The sequence below is a fragment of the Tetrao urogallus genome (assembly GCF_951394365.1).
Source record: "Tetrao urogallus genome assembly, chromosome: 20".
Taxonomy (NCBI): Eukaryota; Metazoa; Chordata; class Aves; order Galliformes; family Phasianidae; genus Tetrao; species Tetrao urogallus.
Window position 1 is genome coordinate 6610150 of NC_136833.1, and position 23575 is coordinate 6633724.

Sequence of the window (23575 nt, forward strand, 5' to 3'; positions counted from 1 at the left end):
AAATTGTCAAAATCCTGTTTTCTCAGAAAACAAGAAGACGCACATCTGTTTGATCATAAACACTTTTAATGCTTTTTCTAAGTCTTGTTCCCAAGAATGTATAATGTCAGCAGTGATGCTGGTACTCCGGCACTAGGCAGAGGCGACACGCTGGTGTCACACCCATCTCCACTGGCAAATGTTGTGCAGTGGTAGGAAGTGTGCTCCCAAAAATTGAGGCAGTTTGTGTAAATCTTTAAACAAGTTTAAGCCCTCGTATAACAGAAGGTTGTGTGCCTGGTTTTATCAGGCTAAGGCAACGTGCAAATATGTTGGCTTGTTTGCAGCCTCTTTAAGTGCATGGCAATAGCTTTGTTTAACCCAAGCTGTGTTATCAGTGCTGGGCTTACTGTCCATTTTAAGGAGAGAGGCACACGGCTCTGGTAATATTTTTCCAGGCTTCTCCTGAGCAGAAGTTGGTGGTGATCAGTCATCTGAAGGGAAGGGACAGCACTCTTTGAGGAGCTGGATGTATTTCCACGATCCTTATCTATTTTTGAGAAATCCTGCTTTTACAAAGCCTTGTTGACTGTGAAGAATGGGCTAATCAAGTTAGAGATTGGCCTCTCCCTCCTCCACTCACAAGTTCTTTGAGGCTGCTTGACTGCGGAAAATCTTTGACTGATCTTTTAATTAAAAGTGCTTTTTATTTTTTTTTTTTAACCAAGGAGTTGAAGCTCTTCCTGCTTTGAAGTGGGCAACTTTTTATAGATAACCATCTCATTATGTTATGAGATTTCTTCCTCTCTGTCCTTCTGTCTGGTTCCTTGATGCATCTCATCCTGTGTTGATGGAGTTTTAATGATTTCAGCCCCGTTCCCAGTGTCAGCTCTTCAGGACAGTGCTCTTTGGCTCCCTTCTTGCTCTGCTCGGCACAGCTGAGGCTCTAGATGAGCTGTGGAAACTAAACACAGTTCTGTTCCCCACTCCCTCACTGCGGCAAGCTGGAAACAGCAATAAAACTGGGTTTATTATGTGGTCATCGTATTTTAATAAACAAAAAGCAGTTGTAATAGCAGTGCGACGTGTGTTGGTATTAAGTATTATTCAGAATGTAAAGGCCTCTATTTTTTAAATTCTGCCCTCTGTTTTGCACAAGAAGGAGGAAGCTTTCTTCATATCTTAATTTTTGTTCCGTTCCTTCCCACTCTATCTGGATTAGCAGGGTTTGAGAATTCGTGAGGAGAGAAATTATTTTGGCTCAGTCAGCCATGGCCTTTTGGCCAAGTGTGGGGCAGCATTCCTGAACTGGAGGATTCGGGTCATGGTTTCCTAATACAAAGCGCTCAGCAGCAGCACTGACCAAAGGCATTTTCAGCTGCTTCATTCCTCTGTAGTGGCTTGCTGCTCCCTCGGTGGGATGAGCTCAAGTGTTTATGGGCAGGATGGTGAATTAGATCAGGATCTGTCTTTAACAAAGAAAGGTGAAGGAGGAAAAGCATGTAGATAATTCCACAGCCAGTCTAATTCCCTGAGCCAGCTCTCAACCTGGCCTCCTGAGCAGTTCAATACACTGCATTCTGCAAATGTTGATATCGAACATCTTCCTACTTACGGTCACTTTTTGGTTATCCTTTGTGCATGCAGATGCATCAGTTGGGCCTTTGGTTCAGGCGATACACAGCGCTGATGTGTGTCTGGAAGGAGCAGGGTTCTGTTCACTTCTCTTTCCTGCTGGATTCTTGGACCAGCAGGCCCTATTTTTCTTTTCTGACCAGCAGACACAGCTCAGATGTTAATGCACAGCTGTGACAGCCATTGTACATGCACTGTGCGCACAGCAATGTGTCTGCTTGCTACTCAGCAATGACCATTACTAACTCAATTTACGTAGCTGGTTTGTTTGTGTTTTAATTTCCTGTATTTCTTGAAACACTTAAAGCTGGTATTCCATCTGACTTAATTGCGTTTCCCAGAAATGGGGGAGTATAGCTGTCATGTTACCACTGTTAATTCAGCAGTGCCTGAGTGACAGACTGCTGGGTTCATTAGTAAGGAAGTAACTTGCTGAGCTGAAGACAATTCTCTACTCATTTGCAAACAAGAATAGAGGAATATCCTGGAATTCTTAATACGACTAATAGTCATTTATCTCAGGGGAACTGTATGTAGTACAGGCATCTCATTCAGAAAATAGCTGGGTTTCTGTAAATTCCATCAGATTAATTTTGTCATAATGCTATGTAAAACATTTTAGTCATCCTTTCTAGGAGGAGACAAGGGTTATAGTCAGCAGGTGACTGCGTTTTTGGCGGACCCACAGGTATTAACAGTTCCTAAATAGATTTGAGTTTACAGGAGGACATGCCAGTAGGCATACATGTGATATAGAGTTTCTCTCAACGTTTGCTAGACCGTTTGCTTTGGATGTCTGTTTGTTATGCCAGGTTGCTGGGTACTCTCAAATACGACGCAGTGCAGTGATAGGTGGCAGTTACACTCCTTGTCTGCTCCCAGATTGGCAGAGATGACAAACTTTGGTTAATCTGTGGGGTTTTGTGTACTTCATTTTAAAGGTAAACACTGTGGTGTCCTCGTGTAGGTCGTGGTGCAAGAGGCTTATGGCACTGTGAAGGCCCAGGTACGAAACTGTATTATCTTCAAAATAGGCATATCCAAGCTTGAGTTTTCACTTGAGACTTAACAAACTTCCAGAAAATCCAAGCAAATATCTGAAGGAATGCTCAGAGAAATTCTGCTTTGTACAGACATTGGTGTGTCTGTCAGGGTTAAGAGATTTTAACTATGGCTGTGGTTATTCAGAGAGGAATTCTATATGAACAGACCAACAAAGTGGAAAGGAAGTTCATGTTGTAACCAGTCTTTAGTCTCTATTTGATGAAAGAGTGAAGGTGTTATTTGAACAGATGCTTCTATATAGTTAGTGTTAGATTATCAAGATCACCTTTGTTATTCTGCAGCCATCCCCTTGTCTCTTTTAAAGTGGGGTGGAGTGCAGGTGAACCTTCCCAAAGATTTGCTGACCTGCAGAGGTGTTGGCTCTATGACTAATGTTCTGCAAACAGACTCATTCAGGAGAACCATAACTGGCCAAGCCTAGATCTGCTTTGTTTGCTGTTGCATAAAGACTGAGTAGCAGAGGGCATTGCCTTTCTGCAGGGAAGCTCTGAAAGAGGTGGAAAACAACATCTTCTTTTTGTTACTGAGGAATATCCAAAGGAGCGTCTAGCAGTGTGGTCACTGAGAACTGCTGACAGGCTAACCCATTCAGCTTGTTCAAGCAGGTCAAGCTGTGATTGTTGCTGTGCAATAGTGTCACTCTGTATCCTAATCTTTACCTAGGTGGATGGTGGACCAGATGTTTTTAAACATTTTGCTCTTGAATATGAAATTCTAAACAACTTAAGCAATTTTGAAAATAACAGTAGGTGATGATCAGCCTCTTGACACCATTCTCTGGAAATCCGGCCTTCTGCATCCAGTCAGAGTTAAGTGAAGCACTTATCAGCTGATTCAGATCTTCAGTTGATTCCATCACATGCATTCACTCAGTATTCATGATCAAACTGTCTTGCTGTCAGCATGCCCAAAGGATTTGGAATACAAACATTAAATAACATGGCAGACTGTTTAGGGATCTGTCTCTGTGAGTATCTCTATGGAAGACTTTAGTCCAGTACAGGATTGCTGTTGTATCTGCCCTCCTTTATAGCAGTTACGCTTTTTGTCTTTCCACCTTGAAATGTATCAGTGTTTCCCTCCTCTTGAAACTGTTTCCTGTTAATTAGGATATGGGAGATCTCTGATCAGCAGGGAAATTGGTTTGTTTTGTTTTTTAACTTTTTCATTTTCTTTAAGCAATGCTGTGTAACAACAGGGGAAGTACTTAAGGTGTACTTAATGTACACCTATCATTCTTCTGTGCTATATAGTCATCATTACCCAAAACACAATCCTGGTTTTTCATTTTCAATCTCTGATGGGAGCAGTGGTGGAGAAAGGAAGGTGAAAGTAAATTGCAAAGTCACCTAGACTTTCCATTCAAATTTGAGCTCTTAATAGCTCATCTGCTTTTGGGAAAAGTCATGTTGAGCACCAGGTTCATCAGGATCTTGTCAACTCAGAGTAACATTTTCAAAAGGCAACAGAAAGGGTGGCTCATCTCCTTTCAACATGTACTACTTCACAGCAGGGAATCAACTGGGAATACGATGGTTCCAAAGTAGTATTGACTTTTTTGAGTTGCTAACCAATTAATTGGGATCAGTGATCTCATGAAGCTGTATATTAACGCACTGCATTATGTCATCGTTCATTTTGTGGCTGGAAGTTACCAAGTGGTACTTGGGTACTGAAATAATTTTGAAAACGACACATAAAAGCTGTTATTACCCATCTTGGAACATCAGCTTCTAAATCTGTTGTGAAATTATGGCAGTTCAATTTGATGTCCAGCACCATTTCAGATGTCTTCAGACATCACAGTTGCTCTCTTGGTGCCTCTCTGGCAGAGTACATATCTCCCATAGGTGCTGTCAAGTCTTTCAGATCAGTGAAGGTATTTTAAAATACCTAAAGAGCATCCAAAGTGACATTAGACATCTATATTTTGGCTTCCTACATTGTGGCATAAATTGGGTGAGATTAAGGAATGTCCGTGGCCCATATTAGTCCAGTTTGGTTAAAAAACTGTAATAAAACACAGGCAAGAATGAGCACACATAATTACATGGTTGCATTACTGTTTGTTAACAATCTGCTGTGGATCCTCAGCAGTATCTTAGCAAACCCTGGGTAGGTGCAAGCAATGCTGAGTTCAGGATCTACCTTGCAAGTCACAGTCAGAGCATAAGATGAAAGCCAGAGCTGATGAGCAGGGCTATTTCAGCTAAACCACGTGTAATAGAGCAAAGTAAAATGGTATGGAGATGTTTAATAACTCTTTTTATTTGCCGTGCAAACATGGGCTGTTAATAGTATTGTCTTAACTTAGCCGCTCTGAACGCTCACAGCACGTATAATGATGTTTTTCCTCAAGGTTTCACAATAAGCACTTTGCTGTCTGAGAGACAGAAACCTGTGAGCTCTGCATAGGAAAATAGATTAAAAAATCATAGTGCCTGGGAATAGAATTCCAGAACAACAAAAGGAGCAGTCTTCTCTGTTGGCAGGGAGGCTACGAATTGAGCCCATAATTTCTTGCTTCTTTGTCCTTTATTTCTTTATTTCTTTGAAGCCATTTTGAGATGGGAGGGATGGCAAGGAAACATGCAAGACAGTGAAATTGTTTGTTTGTTGCAAGTGTGGGAGGAAGAATGAAAGAGACGTGGCAATTGTTGAGCAGCAGATGATCGTGAGAGTACAGATTTGTCTGCAGGCAAGTCTGCCTTTTTCTGAACTACGACTTCTAACATTACAGAGTGCTGTGAATAGTTTTATTTCTTGTTTTGCTGCCCTTGCAGTTCGAATAAGGTATCCATTGTTCTAAAAAATCACACCCAAAAATGTGCCTGTCTTCATGGTTTAGACTTACATGACTGAAGTGCTTTCTGAAATGAATCAGCGATCAGCGTGCTTAAATTACATAGATGAACTCTGTTCCTACTCAAGCTATGGAAACATGAATTATTAACATGGATTTTTAAACATGCTAGAGAAGAAACTGCATGCTTGTACTGTTGTTAATTTAAGAGTTGTCGGGATTGCAGTTTGGGAAGAGCTTACAAATGGAACTTTCCATGTTAATTTATCCTTGGAAGAACTGAAGTCCATGGCATTAAGCTTTGGGTTATTAGAATGTTGATAGAGGGGAGGATTAAGAAAAGGGCAGGTTGTGGGACATGAGTGACACAAAGACCAGAGGCAAAATAGTCTTGTAGTGACTCCAGTTCTAAAAAATAGATTCAATAGAGAAATCAGAACTTACTGCAAGGTGATTCTGTGGTCAGATGAAGTCAGTTCCCAACTGAGATACTTCCTCTGCACTGGGATTGAAAAAGCAAGTATTTGAACTAGTGCTACTTAAGAATCAATTGAAATAAATGTAAGTTCAAGGCTTTCCTACAGAGGCAGTGATATGTTATCTTAGAGCACACAGAGCGTGAGGACTGACAGTCTCGATGGAATCTTCATTCCTAAATGTCATACGTGACCCCTCTGTCCCTATGGTAAAATGTTTGCCACCTCCCCTTCCTTGCTGTGCTGGTGCTGTAACTGCGTTAGCTCTCTTGCAGGAATTTGACTTCTGAACAGCAGTTGATGTGTTCCACCTTCTGGGTTAGGAAATGATTCTCTCCATTCTCTCCTTGTTATGGGAGCTGATGCAGCAGGTGCTGGGAGCTTAGATCCGATATAGATCAGAGGCATGATGTGGAAAAATTGAAGAGCAATCCTGATCCTTCCTTCTGTGCAATACAATGTAGTTGTGCTGCAAATGGGATTAAAATGGCTAAAGATCATCATGAGGGGTCAACTTTTATCTCGTTAAAGTTCCACTTTGTTTCTGACGCCAGCTGAAAGGCTGCGAGTGTTCCCTGGTGAGCAGGAAGGCAGCACAGCAGGCTGTGAGCCAGCAGCTCCGGGGGCCTAATCCTTACTGATGTAGCATGACCTTGGGCAAGGCGTTCCTGTGCATCTCTCTTTTGTAATCTAGAGGTCGCAATTGTCTTTATCTGTAGATTTGAGCATTAAATTGTTGTTAATTTCAAGATATTTTGAAGATTACAAGTACTATGTAAGTTTAATCCCTTGTGCCTGGATAGTAAATCTGGCAGATCCTGAAAATGGAGGAGTTCAGTGCTCCTCCTGGGCACCAAAGTGAGGAATGTGACAATAAAGTGACTCCAGTTTGTCCAAAACAGATTTTCAGGAAATAACTCCCATGGATTATTTGGGGATAATTCCCAGCTCTTCTGAAGTGGAGGAACACAAGCTGAGCCCGCTGGCAAGCTGGGTGCTGCACTGGGGAATGGGAGGTTAAGCATGGTGCAAAGGGAACTGTGTGGAACTGTACTGTAGACTGGAGGTGATGGAGGTAGGTATGAATTTGGATGTAAAAGCAGTGGTATGGAGCTGTGCTCAAATTTGTCAAGAGAATAGTTGTGCTAACAGGGCAGGCAGGATAGATAAATGGTGGAAATGCGAATGAGATACCACAGCAGCATTTGAACAAACAGAAAGATATTTAAGGGTTTGGGATTTTTTTCTAGATTGTCACCCATGAGATGCAGGATTCTGAATTCTTGGTTGTTTGTTCATATGTTTGTTAATTTCCTGCTCAAAACTCTCCCTTGGAAGTGCAGTTCCATGAGATGCCAACCACTTCAAAATGAAAACACGAGCAAAAAAAAAAAAAGAAGTATTAATCATATTAATCAGCTCTAAAACAGGGTCTGCAGCTTGGCAGCATGCTCTGTCTGGAATCTCCTTTAGACCTTAACTGGTAGAGTGTAGAGCTGATGGTCACCAGAGAGACTGTGCAGCTCTAAGTACAGTGCCTGCATAGTGGTGCCTCGGGCACTGGGGCTGGCAGTTCCATTAATAACTGCTACACTGCTCAATTTCAAGGTCGTTCAAGGGGGGAGTTGCCCATAAAAAAGACTTGATATCCATGCTTATGCTTGTTTTGGTGCTTCCTGATCAGCTTATGCCTTGAGAGGTGCCTCTTTTCTATGTTCTCTTTGGCTTTTTAGTACTTTATTGAGCTGTTTTGGAGGATGGAGAAAGGAAAATACAGAAACACTTGTATATCAAGAAAAAACACACAGGTTAATTAGTGGTTCCTGATAGATTGCAAATGCTTTATGATTTATGATGGAACAGGTCAGCAGAGTATGGACTCTTACAAAACGCATGGGACAGGCTGAGTAAGCTTGATGGCTGGACTGGTTGGCAGCCTGGTGAAGTACAGATAATCCCTAGTAAGTATGCTTGATAGTTATCCTTGTGTATACATCTTCCATTGCTCAGGATCATGTTGCAATTGTAAGCAGGTGGCAATTAGAAGCATGCTGGCATTGCTACCAGAGCTGCTACGTTTCTCTGGGGAAAAGGGGTTTTTCTCATAGTGCTGCAGAATTTGTACCAGTGTATAGCAGCATTTTCCTGTTGCAGTGTGCGTTACACTGCCTAGTCAATGCTACCCACTGCTTATATAACACTCCCCTGTCATGTGCTGACCAGATGACAGTCATGCAGACAGGCATAAGCTTCAGCATTGCAAGAAGCAGATGAGTTATTTGGGGCACTTTGTCATAAAATTGCATCATAACAGTAGGAAAACCTTTCGGATTGAATAAAAGAGTGGGATACAATGAAAGGCTTTAAAAGCACACCTTGGGTTCCATCGAGGAGTATTTCTGGCCATATGTAATGTATACTGTACATCTTTAATCTGCAGTATGGCTATAGCTTGTCTGAGTTCTGCTTCTCTACTTGGGACTCCGGTACAAATGTCTGCTCCAGGGATGGATGCTCTCTGCTGTACTCCTGTGAATCTCCACGTGAACCTTTACTTCTGTGCTGAGCTGATGCTTCTCTGCTGGAAGCACCACGTCACATCAGTCTGTTCATTTCCCCTCTTGTCCTTCATCTTTCAGCATCAGCTGCATCAATACTAAAAGCTCTGTGTGGCGAGCTCACTGTGAGTATGTTTTACAGGTGCCACGCTGTGGCAGTTGGGAGCCCATGAGTTTGGAAACAGGACGAGCAGTGAGGCCAGAGCCTTCAGACCCTCCCAAATGAAGGAGTTCTCTGGCTGGGGCTGCAGCAGCCACCATTTGAGTCGCAGCAGCAAACTCCTCTCTCTGCCTGTGTTGCACTTCTTGCTGTGGAGCGCGGTGCTGCCTGGATCGTTCAGCTCCTGCAGATGCAGATGGCTAAAGGAAGCTGTGTGGGCTGCTGGCTCTCCAGCCAGCCTGTCCCCGCTATCTCTTCCCATAAACACTGGACCCTTTGTCTCAGGCTTTATCGTGCCCCTGCCATCACAGAGCCCTTTCTGTGCTCTCCTCCCAGCACAGCCACTGTGTTCAGGGGTCTTTTCTTCAGCTGCTCTTTGTCTCTGGGTGTTTATTGTGCCTGCTGCAGAGTGTGTTTGTTGGGAAAGAGGAGGAGGGGCTCCTGTTTGTGTGGGTTTTATAAACCCAGTGCAGTCTTAAAAGAGATACTGAGCAAACTGGTGGTGATAATATTAACCCATCAGTGCCCTGCTTTACTGACTGCAAAACTGTGCTAAGGTTTCCTCAGTGTGTGGAAAATGTTTTGGGAGGCTGGCCGAGTTGTATTGCTGTGGGAGGCAGTAGGCATGCAGCCGTGCAGCAGGGGGTCTGCTCCCCTTTTGGTCTCAACAGACCTTTGATTTTCTGTGAATTTTGCACATGTATGTCAGCAAAGTGAGCCTTCCAAACGTGGGGAGATGGAGCTGATTGTAGTATTTAAGCCCAGAGTGCTTCTGGAACTTGTTCTTACTGCAAACCCTGGATTGGTAGCCTCTTGTATTTGCTTAACTGACTTGTGCATCCTGTCTACGTCACTACATCAGTCAGTATCTCTTTGTTGTAGCATGTTCCAAAACTTTATGGCTCTGTACTTTAAGGTTTTCCTTTTGAGGAAGGTCCTGAAAACAGAAACTTGAACATAATTCTTTTCTTTAATCGGTTTGTTAATGCTTTCAAGGTTAGAATGGCTGTTACTGTTTATTCAGTACCTGTGATACCGTATTCATTATTCAAGTCTTCTAGAATATCAGCTACTCAGAACTTTTCCCTTGTAATCACCTAGTGCTTTGTTAGTAGGTTTAAAATAATGATACTAAATAACAGTAGAAAGGAAAAGCATCCATTTTCTAAGCTCCTCTCGTTCTTCCATGTTAATGGAGAATGTGATTTATAACGTGAAAAATCTTTTGTTCAGCTCTGAGAAACTGTTGCAATACCACTGTTGGAGTCAGTTTTCTATTTGAGAGTCCATATGTATGAAAGTACAGTCAGAATAAGGGTTTCCAACATTTTTCATGATTCTGTCCTGCGTAAATGGAGTGTAATGCAGATACATTAGTTTGATGTGTGATAACATAGTTGTGTGGCTAGAAAATAATATATTTTATAATCAAGGATCATATTTTTTCCTACACTATTGAAACTTCAGCCGGAAACTAATAGGATTGAACTTCTATTCTCACAAAGTGTAGCATAAAGAATGTTTTCATTTTCAAATAATTAGCATCCTGGTACTGGGGGGGTTGCAGTTTGTGTATCACAGCATCTGCATGTTATATTATTACACTGGGAAGAACTTCTGCAGATTGTGTTCCCTTTGCAGGAGATAGCAGGGGAGGAAATGCAAAATAGTACAAGCCTTTGTGAAACATGAATCCACACTCATCGTGACTAAACCTATTCAAACATTCAGGTGTTTTTTTCCAAGACTGCTCTAGTACTGTTGTCGTGTGATTTGTTTACTTTATGAACTCGCTCATTTTGCCTCATCTTTTTCTTTTCAAGGAACAGTTTCAACTGCAAAGCGCACAGGGATCCCAGCACCCCGAGAAATATCATCTTCTGTCTCAAGGGAGAGAGCTGTACTGCGTGGCCAAGCCAGTGCGAGGAAAACTCAGCCCAGCCCCACCTCTTCTGCCACGCCGACTCCTACCAAACATGTGCGCCCCGCTAGCAAGTCCAAGCAAGAGAGTGAAACTGGTGACAAGGCTGTTTTGGAATCTCAGGTTAAAGAACTCCTGGCAGAAGCAAAGACAAAAGATTCTGAAATAACCAAACTCCGTTGTGAACTGAAGAAATGCAAAGAGAAAGGGTCACTTAACCCTGAAGGGATGGGTGCTTCAGACCAAAATGTAGAAACCTTGTCACCTGTTGACATAGATCCGCTAATACGGACCCTGCAGGAAAAAAACAGGACTTTTCAAAAAGAGCTTGCTAGCCTGGGAGAAGAAAATCGTGTTTTGAAAGAGAAATTGCTTTATCTAGAGAACTCTCCTCTGTCAGACACAACAACAAGCAGTGGCGGTGACAGCAGCCTCCCTACCCCAACTACCCAAGAATCCAGCTTTGGAAGCCCATCAAAAAATGTACTGAGAGGTGAAACAGTTGAGCACAGGCAGCGAGTGAATGGGGGCACGCTGCGCAATTCCGCCTCTTCCAGCAGCGATGTAACTAAAGCTTCCTTGTCACCCGATGCGTCTGATTTTGAACATATAGCAGATATACCTTCCAGGCCAGCATCCTCCAACAGCAACCACTTCAAAGGTTCCAAATGCTCCACTACAGGAAGTTCTCCAAACAATATTAGCGACCTTTCTGTTGCATCTCTTACGGAGAAAATACAAAAAATGGAGGAGAATCACCATAGCACAGCAGAAGAATTACAAGCCACTCTACAGGAGCTGTCTGATCAGCAGCAAATGGTGCAGGAACTGACGGCGGAAAATGAGAAGCTGGTGGAAGAGAAAGCTCTCCTGGAGACTTCTTTTCGCCAACACAGAGATAGAGCAGAACAGCTGGGTCAAGAAAATGAAAAGCTAATGACTCTCCTCCAAGAGCGATCCAAGAGCGATGAAAGCAGAGCTCAGGAGGGAAAAGTCCTCGAACTGGAACAGAAGTGTGCAGAAGTTCTTGAAAAAGCACAATTTGAAAGAGAGAAATTGCTCAACATTCAGCAACAATTAACCAGCAGCCTGCGAAGCTTGGAAAGGGAGCATCAAGATGCCCAGCAGGTGATCAAAGGCCTGAGAGATGAAAATGAAAAGCTGCTTAAACTTCTAGAAGTGGAACAGCAGAGCAACAGCACAGTGACAAAAACTCTGGAGGACTGCAAAATTGCATTGGAAGGTCTAAAAATTGAGAATGGATCTCTAAAAACCCAGCTGGAGAATGAGAAACAAAAGGCTGCAGAAATCAATGCCATGGGATGCACCACTGACAACTCTGAGGTGCAAGAGCTGCTGAAAGTAGCCCATGCAGAAAAGGATCAGCTGGAAGCATCTTGCACTGAGCTTAAGCAAGATCTGCTGAAGGCAAGCAGTGAACTGAAGCATGTTCAGGGTCTGCTATCTAAGGTAAAGCATAGCAGCTGTACAATGTGACAGTTGTTTATCTGTCTTTCCACAAATAAGTAATTGTTGGTCTGTGAATTGCTATTGATCAGCTGATTTCAGTACTAATTATTTCAATTGCATTCATTACTGGTGAATGGAAGCTGGGACGATTACAGTATTTTCTATTTCTTTTGCTACGTGTGTGTTTTTCCAGGAATAACTGTTAGGAAAACTGTGCTTGTAAGTTCAAAATCGATTTCATCTACTATCTTCTGCAGAATATGTTAGTTTTGGTGAGCAGAAATACACTTACCAAAATCTAAGCAAAAGAACAGGTTAATAAAAATGTACTTTGACATTATGCCAACAAATATTAGTGAAAGTTACTCTTTAGTCTGGGTAGAGAGGAGGACCTAAGTAGTTATCAGCAAATATAAAAGCTTTGATAAATGATGAAGGACAAGCTACAAAGTAGTGAATTATAGATGGTACTGAGTACAAAAACACAGGAGCATGAGTTAATATTCAGGGAAGTTGATATGTACAGTGACAATGTACAGTCAAGCTCCAGATGAGATTATTTTGGTAAAACTTCAAGTATTTTTACAAAACTGAAAAGTACTCTGTTTGGAGATAGGCATGGAATGGCAAAAAATAAATATATTTTGGAACAGATTTCTCTTTGTCATTTGGTGGCTTGTAGCTTTGCTCCAAGCAAGCTTAAGTCAATCGTTGGTTCTATTTTCTGTCTGATCCTGGGTGTTCCAAAGAGAGTTGCAATGCAGGGTGTCACAGAACAAGCATTAATATGGTGCCAGCCAGTGATTAATGTCCCATCACTGCAGAAGGAGTGATAAGCAATGTGTGCAGCCTTTCCTGTATGGGGAAGGGGTCGTGGGAAGAACTGTAGAACTGGCTAGCTGCAGAGGAAGAGAGCATTGCCAAAAAGCACCTCAATGGTTTGTGTGTTTTAGAAAATCCAGGTGTCCTTTCAGCTTAAATAGGTGACCACAGCAAACAGAGTTGCAGAGGAAGTTCCCTGGTGTTTTTGAGTGCTTGCTAGTGCTGGAGTGTGTGAAGAATAAATGAAAAACTGCTGAGTTCTCAGACTCTGCTCTGAACTTTTATTGCTTGGTTTTGAAACCACAGATTTCCTCCTTTTTACTCTTCCCTTGAATTAAGCTGTTTTGAATCAATGGCTATTTGTCACACCCAAGCAAGACCACAGGCTTCTGTAAGGCTGCCCTTCAGTCAGCCTGTGCCAGTGCTGCTTGCTGAGTTGGCAGCCTACATCTTGCTTTTGCATAGGTTGTTCATGCTCAGGGGTCTCCCCCAACCCTGGAAGCATTGATCTGTGGGCCTGAGCCAACAAACTGAAGTACAGCGTATTCCTCCTTCAGTAATTCCAGCTGTCCTATATCCAGAAAATATACTTATCTGTAGTAGCTAGCTCTCCCACATGTGCTTCACAATCCATCAGAAAGGCGTGTGGTAAAAGCAGCAGAATTGTTAATATGGACAGACTGATTACTCTCATCCCTAAGGCAGCTCTATCATTCTCATAATATAATACATGATTAGATTTTGAGCTTTCCAGAAATACCATTCTTCTGTTCATTACCTGCAGAGAGTGGTTTGGAATAACAGTCACCCAATAGAAAACTTCATTTCCTTCCTAGTATCTTCTTTTGTTATCTTTATGTCTGGGAAAGAGCACTGACATTCATAGCTCGTGTATGTTTCTTGGAACTGTCTTGTTAGTGTTGAAACTCAGTTTTCACAACACAGGTTCAATTGTTGAGTTCATGACGTAGTGAAATATCTAACAAGTAGTATCCCTTAAGAAATAAGGACAGTCAAGCAGTTTTCTTTCCTTATTTCTAGGCTGAGAATGAGTGTGGTCAGCTGAAGGAGGTGTGTGAGCGGCAGGCTGAGCAACTGAGCAGAACCAGCCAGAAGCTGCAGGAAAAAACATCAGAGAATGAAGCAGATATAAAGAACCTAAAGGAGACAATTTTCGAGTTGGAGGACCAGGTGGAACAACATCGTGCTATCAAACTCCACAACAACCAGATCATCAGTGACTTAGAAAGTAGGTGGAGATGAAAAAAGGGTTTAAGTGAACTTATTCTGGAGGCTCAGATGTGGCCAGAACCAGTAGGAGGAGGAGGCAGTGTGACCCGATGTGTGACAAGAGCCTCACTTCAGAATTATTTGTATTTCGACCAATCCTTTCTGTGCGTGTGCAAGTCACTGTTTTAACAGTTAGTGCTATGGAAATAATGTTACAGACATTTTCCAAACTTGCTGTTTAGCGACAGATGTATCACCCATTCCACAACCTGCAGTTACTGGCCTTTTGAGGAGCCTCCGGGTTAAACTGCTAGTAGGAACTGGGAAGTCGAGTTTGCTGCTGTTGTGTGGAAGAGGAGCTGCCACCTGGTGGAATGAGTTGCTCATTTCACTTACCAGTATTAAACTGCTTCCTGACCATGCACTCTGACAAGTGATCCTGCACTTGCAGCTCTGTTAATTCAAAAGCCTGCTTTAGTATCACAGAATAATGAACTGCTTTGGAGATATTTGAATAACAGATCTGTTGTTGATCCTATTCCTGATCCGCTGACAGAGTATCACAATTTCCGTTTAATCTCTGTTAGTGACGTTACCAGAGGCAAAATCAAATAGGCTTTTCTTTTTTTAAACTGTTTCTAGGTAAAACTATGAAGCTGGAAGAGCAAAAACAAGATATAGAGAGGCAGCTGAAGGCTCTGACTAAGCAAATGAAGGTAAGGCTCAGATGCCATGAAAAGCTAGGCTGAGCTTTTATTGTAATACTGGATTTCATTCAGGCATTGCAATTTTTACAGCAATTATAGAAAGTTGTACCTCCTTTTGTTCTCTGTTCCTTGTCTATAGCTGATTCTTTGGCAGTGAAGTAAACTATAATCTATTTTTTCTACCAGTGAACTTCTGCTACTTTGGAGCTGTTCCTGCTTCCTGAACCATCAGTAGCAGTGAGCTCTTTTCAGCAACTATCCTTGTAGTGGTATCACAATTCCGAATGATCAATAGCTATAGTAAGGACCTTGATTCTACTTTCTGAATTGGAATTGGGAGCTTAGGGTCAGCTGTCAACTTCTTTGGCAATCTAGTCAAAACTGTAAAGACACTGGTATTTAGTTTGACCTCAACATCTTGAAATTGTGCTGAAATCCTGTTCTCTTTTGATCACTGAAAGAGAGGCCAATAATTAAGTGCTCAAGTGGCATTTTTACAGCAGTTTGTGGTTGTAATTATTCTTTCTAGGAGGATACAGAAGAATGGAAGCGTTTTCAAGCTGATCTACAGACTGCAGTGGTTGTAGCCAACGACATTAAGTGTGAAGCCCAGCAGGAGCTCCGTGTGGTAAAGAGAAAGCTTCAGGAGGAAGAGGAGAAGAGTGCCAGGCTGCAGAAGGAGCTCGATGAAGTGAAGGGCAACAACAGGTCGGTGACTCACAAAGGCCAAGATCTGATCTCCGTGACTGCTAACATGCATGCAGACAGTGCTTTGTCAATAACTATTCATTGGCTTGGATGTGTATGTTGTCTGTTTTTAACTCTTCTGATAGATTTTGTGGTCTTTTATTCTAAGATGTTCTGTTCTTTTCTCTTTTTGATGATCTAGTTCTGTCACCTAGGCCATGAAGGTTGTAATAAGCTAATATGAAGTAATAACAATTGCCAATATCCTTTCGTAACTTTATTCTCACTACTGTATTCCACTGTTTTGTTGCCTTCATAACTTTGCACATCTGCATTAAGCCACCTGTGAAAAGCTTGGCTGGCTACATATGGGACATCCAGAAGAGAACTTCTTTCAAACTGAAGTGAGGATTAGCTGAGCTCTTTGTTCTGCAAGTCCAGTACATGGTGATTAAATGAATAGTACAAGTACTGGGATTCCTCACCTCACATCTCCTAACCTTAAGTCAAAACCTGTTGTGTGATTAAATGATCTGGCCTGGCTTAACATTTCTAGAAGTGATTTTTGTCGTGCAGCAGACCCTCTTGAAAATCAATATCTGTAGTCTGTGGTTGGGCAGGCAGCAGTAAATATGAGCTGTTTAGAGATGTACCCCAGCATGGTGAGGTTCCATGAAAGCATGGTAAGATCAAGTGACTTTACAATTGAAATTGGAATCGGCACAGCTGCCTTACAATGTGGCTTTTGTTCCACGCAGGATGTTTTATGTATGACATTTTATTCCAAAGTCATACTACAATTGAAGTACTAAATAATAAAGGATGGAAAACAAAGTGTATATTAAGAAGGGCAACTAAAATTTATGAAGGAGGCAATGCTGTACTTCTTTTTTATTGCATTGGCACAAGCAGAACTAGAGCTACAGGAATGAAAATTTGTACAGGGAGAATGGTGAGAAACAACACACACAGTGATGCTGCTTACCATAAACATGCCAAATGAGCTCTGCTCCTCTAGATTTTTCCAGTTAATCTCTCTGCTGCCAGGTTCAAGACCATTGTTAGAATAGCCACAGAAATAAGAAAACACTCTCCTTTCTTTCAGGTAGAATAACAGTCCGGATTAACATTGCTTGCATTCTTCTCTGTTTTCCATTCAGGAGCTTCCACAGCAGCTGTACAGTAGATAGGTGTACAGAGATGGGATGACTTTTGTGTGGTATATGGTTCAGAATTGATGGATAGAACAGAAATCCATTTTTTTCAGGAGAAGAAAATGTGTTTAACTTCCAATTCTGTTATTGGTGTGTCCAGTAAAGAAAGGCTATTATGTGCACTGCATTGAGACAAAGTGATTACCAGACAGTATTAAATTCTAAGCTGTGTTTTTATTCTTAATTTGTTCTTAATCAGATTTCTCATGTGGAATAGGACAATGTTCATCTGTACATAAAATATCAATATTCAGACATTAATCCATATGAAGATGTATTTAGTATTTGAACTGGATAGAAGATGACCTGCTAATTTGCAAACTGGGCTGTTTCTCTTACACGTATAGAGAACTTGCCTCTACTGTTGGTTCTTTGGCATAAGAAGCCTGAGCTGGAAATACTGATTTTGAAACTAGACCATGGAAATCTATACATTTGTAGCTTTAGGAGAAGCATTCAGACTTGTATTTGAGTCAGTTTTGGCATTTGTCTTGCTTTTTCTCATACGTACAGAAAGATATGTCTGTCTTTTGCATCGCCTTGGTTGTCTGTATAGCTTGCTTTGAGTATTACTTTGGTCTTGAAGCCAGACGTGCTGTCTGCAGTGGATAATGTATTTTCTCTTTCACAGACAGGCGTTGAGATTTTGCATCTGTTAATTTAGGTTTAACAAACTTGACTGTGGATGTCAGTGTCCATGCAGAGAGTACTCAGGCAAGTTTCAGTACTGAGTGTATGGAGAAATTAATGAAGTCTATATAAGTCATTACTCAGCCTGCTGATCAGCAGAAAAGCAGTGAAACTGACCTATAAAACAAAGCCTTGACATTGCCAAACCTACTGCCAAGAGCAAGTTCTACACTTCCCTACACAGTTGTTTTTGGATTCCTGAGGTGGCTGTGTTACCGAGCACCTCAACTTCTTTTATGTGGAAAGATCTGGGACATTCTCCTTGTTTCAGTTAGTGAGCATTCACAAATGCTGCTGCTCAGGATCAGCAGTGGATTCTGGTGCCCGTGGTGATTTTAAATGCGTGCTCAGCACTGGTGAAAGCAGTTTGTAGCACAACACCTTAACACCTTACGTGAAGTGTCCCTCCTGTTTGTTACTTCTGAGCAGCTGTGCACTCAGCTGAATGTCTGAGTCCCCAGTGAAAGTTTCCTGTCTGATTTTTGAGCTCCGATTGGAAAATGTACCTTCCAAATAGTTGTTGCTGCTCAAAGGTTTTTTGGCAAAACCTCATCCATCTCTTGAGGGTCAGTAGACTCCACTCATAAATTGATCTTGAAGCCAGTTTTCTCCTACAACATCCTGCCATTTTAATGTTTGCCTGTGGCTGCCTGAATTCCTGCCTCCAACACTGATTTCACCATTACATTCTTCTAATCAGACAAAAAGTCACTTTTGGTTCAGGAACAGCCAAAGAACTTGCAGAAAAAATCCTGATGAGGTCATCAGAGTTCATCTGAACGAAGGTAAGAGCCTCCCAAAGGCGACTTTAACACAGATTAAATGTCTAATTCTATGACTAAGAATGTTGGGGGGAGGTTGGTCCACCGTCAAACAAGTGGAACAAAGGAGAGAGAAGTTCACTTGTCCCAAATTAGTACTGATTAAAACCTACAAATTGATTATCACATTTCAAACAGACCTATGGTACTTTACATTGTAATTAATGCTATTTCTCTGCAGTTATATGCAGAAGTTTGCCATCCACCAAAAGTCGTGTAACTTTTCTCAGATATGGTGGAAATTGAGATAACATAGTCTCCATCCTTGGAGGTTTTCAAGACCAGACTGGATAAGGCCCTGGGTAACCTGGTCTGACCTCGTAGCAGATACTGCTTTGAACAGGCAGTTGGAAAAGGTGTCTTCCTGAGGTCCCTTCCAGCCTAAATTATCCTGTCATCTTGTAGCAAGTCTCACCTTTTCAAAAAACTCACCTTAGAAATAAACTCACGTTTTGTAGCTATTTTAGGATCAGGTATTTAACTGGAGATGAAGTACTATATTGGGTTTGTAGCACAACAAACACATTGGCTGCTGAGTGCATCCAAATTTTGAGTGGCCCCTTATGGCTTCATGCACATGCGTTTTGGAGCCTTTCTAGCAATACAGTGTTTAGCAACAGAGAGAGTTTATAGGTGTGCCTTTGACTCTTTCCCTCCCTTTTTTTCACAAAATTATGTTGGCACTATAATATTAGGTACCTTAAATCAAGAGCATGGTGGGAAAATAGTTGGGCTGGGAGCAGCGTTCAGAAGACAGAGAAATTATAGCTGGAATTAGATGAGCCACTTCCTATAATAATAATAATAAAATCTAACCAAGTCCTCAAAAGAAAGCCTGAAGTGAAGCTTGCGATGTATCCCACTAATTTGCTTCTGTTCTTCCTCCTAAAGTCTCAAATGCTGCAGCATGGCAGTGTTACATGCTTTTTCTCCTGGAAATAAGCTTGTACTCTATGTGTATTAAAACCTTATGTCAGTCTTTATGTGCTGATGTGCTGCTCATTTGTGCCTGTGTTTTGCAGCTGTTCTGTCTTTTAGAGGTTTGATAGATCATTCTGCTCTCTTTTTAAGAAAGCATAGTAGGATTTTAGAGCTTCAGGGGTTCTTGAAGTACTGTTTGCTCTAATCAACTGATTTGTTGATTAGCTCTGTAGAGTTTTTGGTACCCAACAGAGATTGCTTTGGGCCCTTCAGTGGAAGGACCCTGACTAAACCTGGACTGAGGGTAATGCATTTCTAATTATGTGACCAGGCTCACATACCCATTTTGGATGAATAGCCCTAACTGAATATAGGCAAAGAAAGCCAAGTATGCTACCAACCTTATCCTTTGAAACTTGTTTCTGGGCTCTAAGTACTTTTTTCTTTCCTATCTGAGCAATACAGATTTACGTTACTGATGGTTGCTCATTGTGTCCCAAAGCAGAGTTAGTGGAGTGTTAAGGCACTCCTGTAAGACCGGTCTTGCACCCGTATATCATTCTTTCCTCTTTAGTTGGTGATGATGGGATGATTAACTGTATAATAGAGAGCTGTACCTCGGAATGGACATTGTGCTGCTTCTTTTAACTTCTCCCATTGTTGTCTGTATCTCCTTAGGTGCCTGATCTCTACCAGCTAACACAGCCCTGGATGGATGCATAGCCAGGCCTGTGAGACACTTCAGGACATGCCTTCAACTTGCAGCTGAAAAAGGGAAGTTTCAATTGGAGAAAAGCACCCTCAATTTTTTATTGCCTGCAAAAGTCGAGTGTATCACCAAGTGTGAATCTGCTCAGGTCCACCTTCTCCCCTTGGACAAGAGCCTGATTTCTTTGTTTCAAAATGCTTCTCTCTTCAGAAGACTCCATGAGGCAGGAAAAAGTTCTGAATTAATTTAAAACCAACTAGAAGTCATCACAGAGATTTGGGAGACTGAAATAACTGATGGCCCCTTTGGAGTGATGGGGCTATAGGCATTTGAACAGAAGTTCAAATGCCCTATTTGAAGCTTAAACAACAAAAAAAAATACTATGTGTATGCCTAATTTGTAAAATTTAATGTGCATACACATTTGTTCTCCATATAATATTCATAAATCTGTGTGTCTAAATACACATGCATACGGATCTGTGTGTAAAAATGCACACGAACTCTCTAGTGATTCCCACCTTTGCAGCTCGTGAGTTGCTTGTGGAAATTATTTACTGAAATCCAACAGGAAAATGAAATAGTAATATTATGCTATTTAATTGGTATCAGCTGTTTTGTTGGTTTCAGCCTTTTAATATTGTGTTGACAATGCACTCACCACTTGGTGGCATGTCTGACTCAGTGTGTGCTAGGAAGCAGGGTGATGCTCAAGGAGCACGATGTCCTGACCCGACTTTCACAGGCTGTGTCCCACAGAGGAGAGATTTGTCCTTGCTATGAGAATTGCAGGTGAAGAGATCCAGAAGGAATAGCAACGAATACGTCAAGCTCTAATCATTATCCTCGCAGAAGGAGTTTTTCTCATGCCCTTAACTCAGGTGAAGTGTATAATCAGGGAGAACTTGTTTTGCTACTGGAGACACCTGAAGAGAGCTTTACTTGGATGCTGATGAGAAACTGAAAAGTCACAGTCTCTACCAGGATATCATCAGGATTTGTTACAGGACTGGAATTACATATTTTGGCTATGGGATTCCATCCTTTTCTCCTGGATGTGAAGACCTAGCAGGGGCCTGATCTCAGAGGAGGCTGAGCTAGAGAATTCTGCAGGATTCTGGCACAGCCTTCACCTATGTGCCATTCTACTGGAGTGTATGCATATATGCACACTTGTGTTGCCTTTCTTTACTGTGCTGACAGCTGTTAAATGTTGGTTTTTATGTTTAAGAAATTATATATATTGAAGTGCCAAATAAATGTTTGTGTTTGGAATTGTCTGCTGCCTACTCTTGGCTTCTCTTCTGTTCTGTGCATCAGCAGCTGTGTGTCGTCTTTGTGTCACTTGAAGTTCAGGAGGATTGACAACAATGTAACTGTGAAGACTAGATTACAGAGTAATTATTTCTGAAAACATGGTTCTGCTGTCCTGGGCCACTTGCAATGAGGAAATCATCAGAGCAGTTCAGAAACCTTCAAAAGTACGATGGCTGCTCTTGCAAAAAATCCATACATAAAGCACAGAAAGACTTGTACCTTGCTGGCTACTGTCCACACATTCCAAACCCAGAAAACAAGCAGAGTAACTCGTCTTTAGAGAAAAGCTCGTGATGTCTATTTCTCTCATCAGTGAATGAAACTAAGCAGTGGTTTTGTGAAAAGGACTCTGCACGTTTCGATTTCTTTGTGGCCAAAGTGCTCTGCTTCATGCTGTAGCTTGAAGCCACTTCACTTAAGCCAGCTGCACTTGCAGCTTTTATCTGTGCAAACCATTTATTCTTGTTTCAAGGTAAGCATGTAGCAGATGCTGACATTTTGCTTAACTCCATCCTCTTAGTAGCAGGACTTAGTCTTCTTGGCTAGACTAGTCTGTGAAGCGTGAGCTTTTCTCAGAGTTAAATCCTGCTCAGTGATTGTAGTCTGGCTGAGACTTGTCGTTAATACTGGCAGCCATCACTCCTTTCCAGTGTTTTGTGCTACCATTCAGTATGGTTCCTCTCTGGCTAAATGAAATCTGGGTCCAGCTTCCACTTTTCTGCTGAAATGATGGCTCTCCACAAACCTTGTACTTTATCGTTCTCACCTGGTAAACCAGACAGAACTCTTACATAGTGGCCTTTTTAATTCTTGGAAACAAAATGGATTGCACTGGTTGACTTAGTCTCCTGAAGCTGGAATCGATTCTCTTTGTGTTTTCTTACAATGAAGTGCAGATGCTATCACCTGATGATTTGTTATTTATATCTTAAAAAGCCATGAAGGAAAAAGTGAAGGATTGAGGTTAAAATTAGCCAGTAAAACAGTGGCTCCCTCAGAGCTCTGTGGATCTTATCCAGTTTGCCTTTCCTCCTTATTGGATTAAATGGAGAATGGAACTGAAATGGCTTTTTCTCTAGCCATCTGCCTCTGCGGTCCCTTCTGGCACACAAGGAGCTTGAATGAATTAGCAAAGAAATGCCTACTTAAAGACAGCACCTCCTTAAGCTCTGCCAAAAATAGAAGCATTAGTCATTCTTATTCTCTTATTCATTGACACCCTTTAGCCCTTTGCATTTTGTAGGCTGTGATGCCAAAAGGGAAATAGGAAGACTCCAAGTTCTATTTTTAACTAACAGAAGTTGTTCAGTCTCATGGGTACTTGCCTGTTGGAGTCTTCCAGGCGCCCTGTGAAATCTCTTCTGGTTTTCTGTTCATGTAGCCCTTGGTGCCTACCTTACTGCAGAGTAGGGGAATGGTGATGCCTCAGCTTCTGTAGATCAATGTGCATTTCTTAAGCTGCTAGCAGATAGGGAAAACCATGTAATAAAGACTCTCTTTTTTATGTCACTAGGCTTTGTTGTCTAATTACAGCTTTCCTAAACTAAAGCTAGGTAATTACACTTGAAGTCTGCCTGGGCACTACTAGGTAAGTACGATGTCAGTGCTAAGCCATTTCATCCAGACCCATAAAATGCATGACTAGAATCATCAGTTATACTTACAATTATGCTTGCAGTTTTTATGTAACGTGGACTTTTCTGTATTAATTTCTTTCATGCTCACCACTTTATCCTGACTTTAAAATTTCCTATCAATGGAGCAACTGAATGATCCTTACTGTTAAAATAGGGGCCTTCTATTTTGAGTACATCTACCTTCACTACAACCACTGAATTTTGGTATTCCTGTGTCTGTTAGGATGAAGCACTTTTGAGTTTTATTCCCTATATGTTTGCTTAGAGGTGGCGATTGAGGGTTTACTGGTTTAGCAGATGTTTTTGTTGATAAGTTGCAAGAGTTGAATTTCAGTGTTTTTCATTATGAAGCATGTTTTCTGGTTTAACTTTTGTGGTTCTAATCTGAACCCTGTCCAGCTAATTATTTTTTTCCAGTTATGAGATTTTAACTGATAATAATGACGCCAGCAGAAGTTGCATCAATTAAAAACATAGAACATAACGTAACATCTTTCTGTTTAGATATTTTCCTTGTTATATTCCGAGTATCACATTAGCCCATTGGCCTCAGTGCTGTATTGAATGCCAGTCTTCAGGTGATGATCTGTGGTGACCTGAACTTCATAAAACTCTTTGTTCCCATGATAGCCCTCTGTCCTGTAGAAGATGAGAAATGGGGATGATACAGCTAACAGCAGAAAGAATTGTTAATACACAATGATTTCATGTTTGTTAGGTTCCAAACAATGATAGATGCTATTCAACACTCCA

At 41.5% G+C, this 23575-nt stretch overlaps 1 protein-coding gene across 2 annotated transcripts in view; it reads left to right on the forward strand.

Moving 5' to 3' along the window:
* The window catches only part of SPECC1 (sperm antigen with calponin homology and coiled-coil domains 1), a gene marked incomplete at both ends in the record, with an annotated part of 56592 nt that overhangs the window by 13845 nt on the left and 19172 nt on the right, over nt 1-23575 (forward strand). For both annotated transcript variants that reach the window (XM_079545114.1, XM_079545115.1), the window contains 4 exons: nt 10500-12067; nt 13931-14138; nt 14762-14835; nt 15356-15534. In XM_079545114.1, coding sequence (XP_079401240.1) covers nt 10500-12067; nt 13931-14138; nt 14762-14835; nt 15356-15534 — 2029 coding nt within the window. The remainder of the gene's footprint in view (nt 1-10499; nt 12068-13930; nt 14139-14761; nt 14836-15355; nt 15535-23575) is intronic.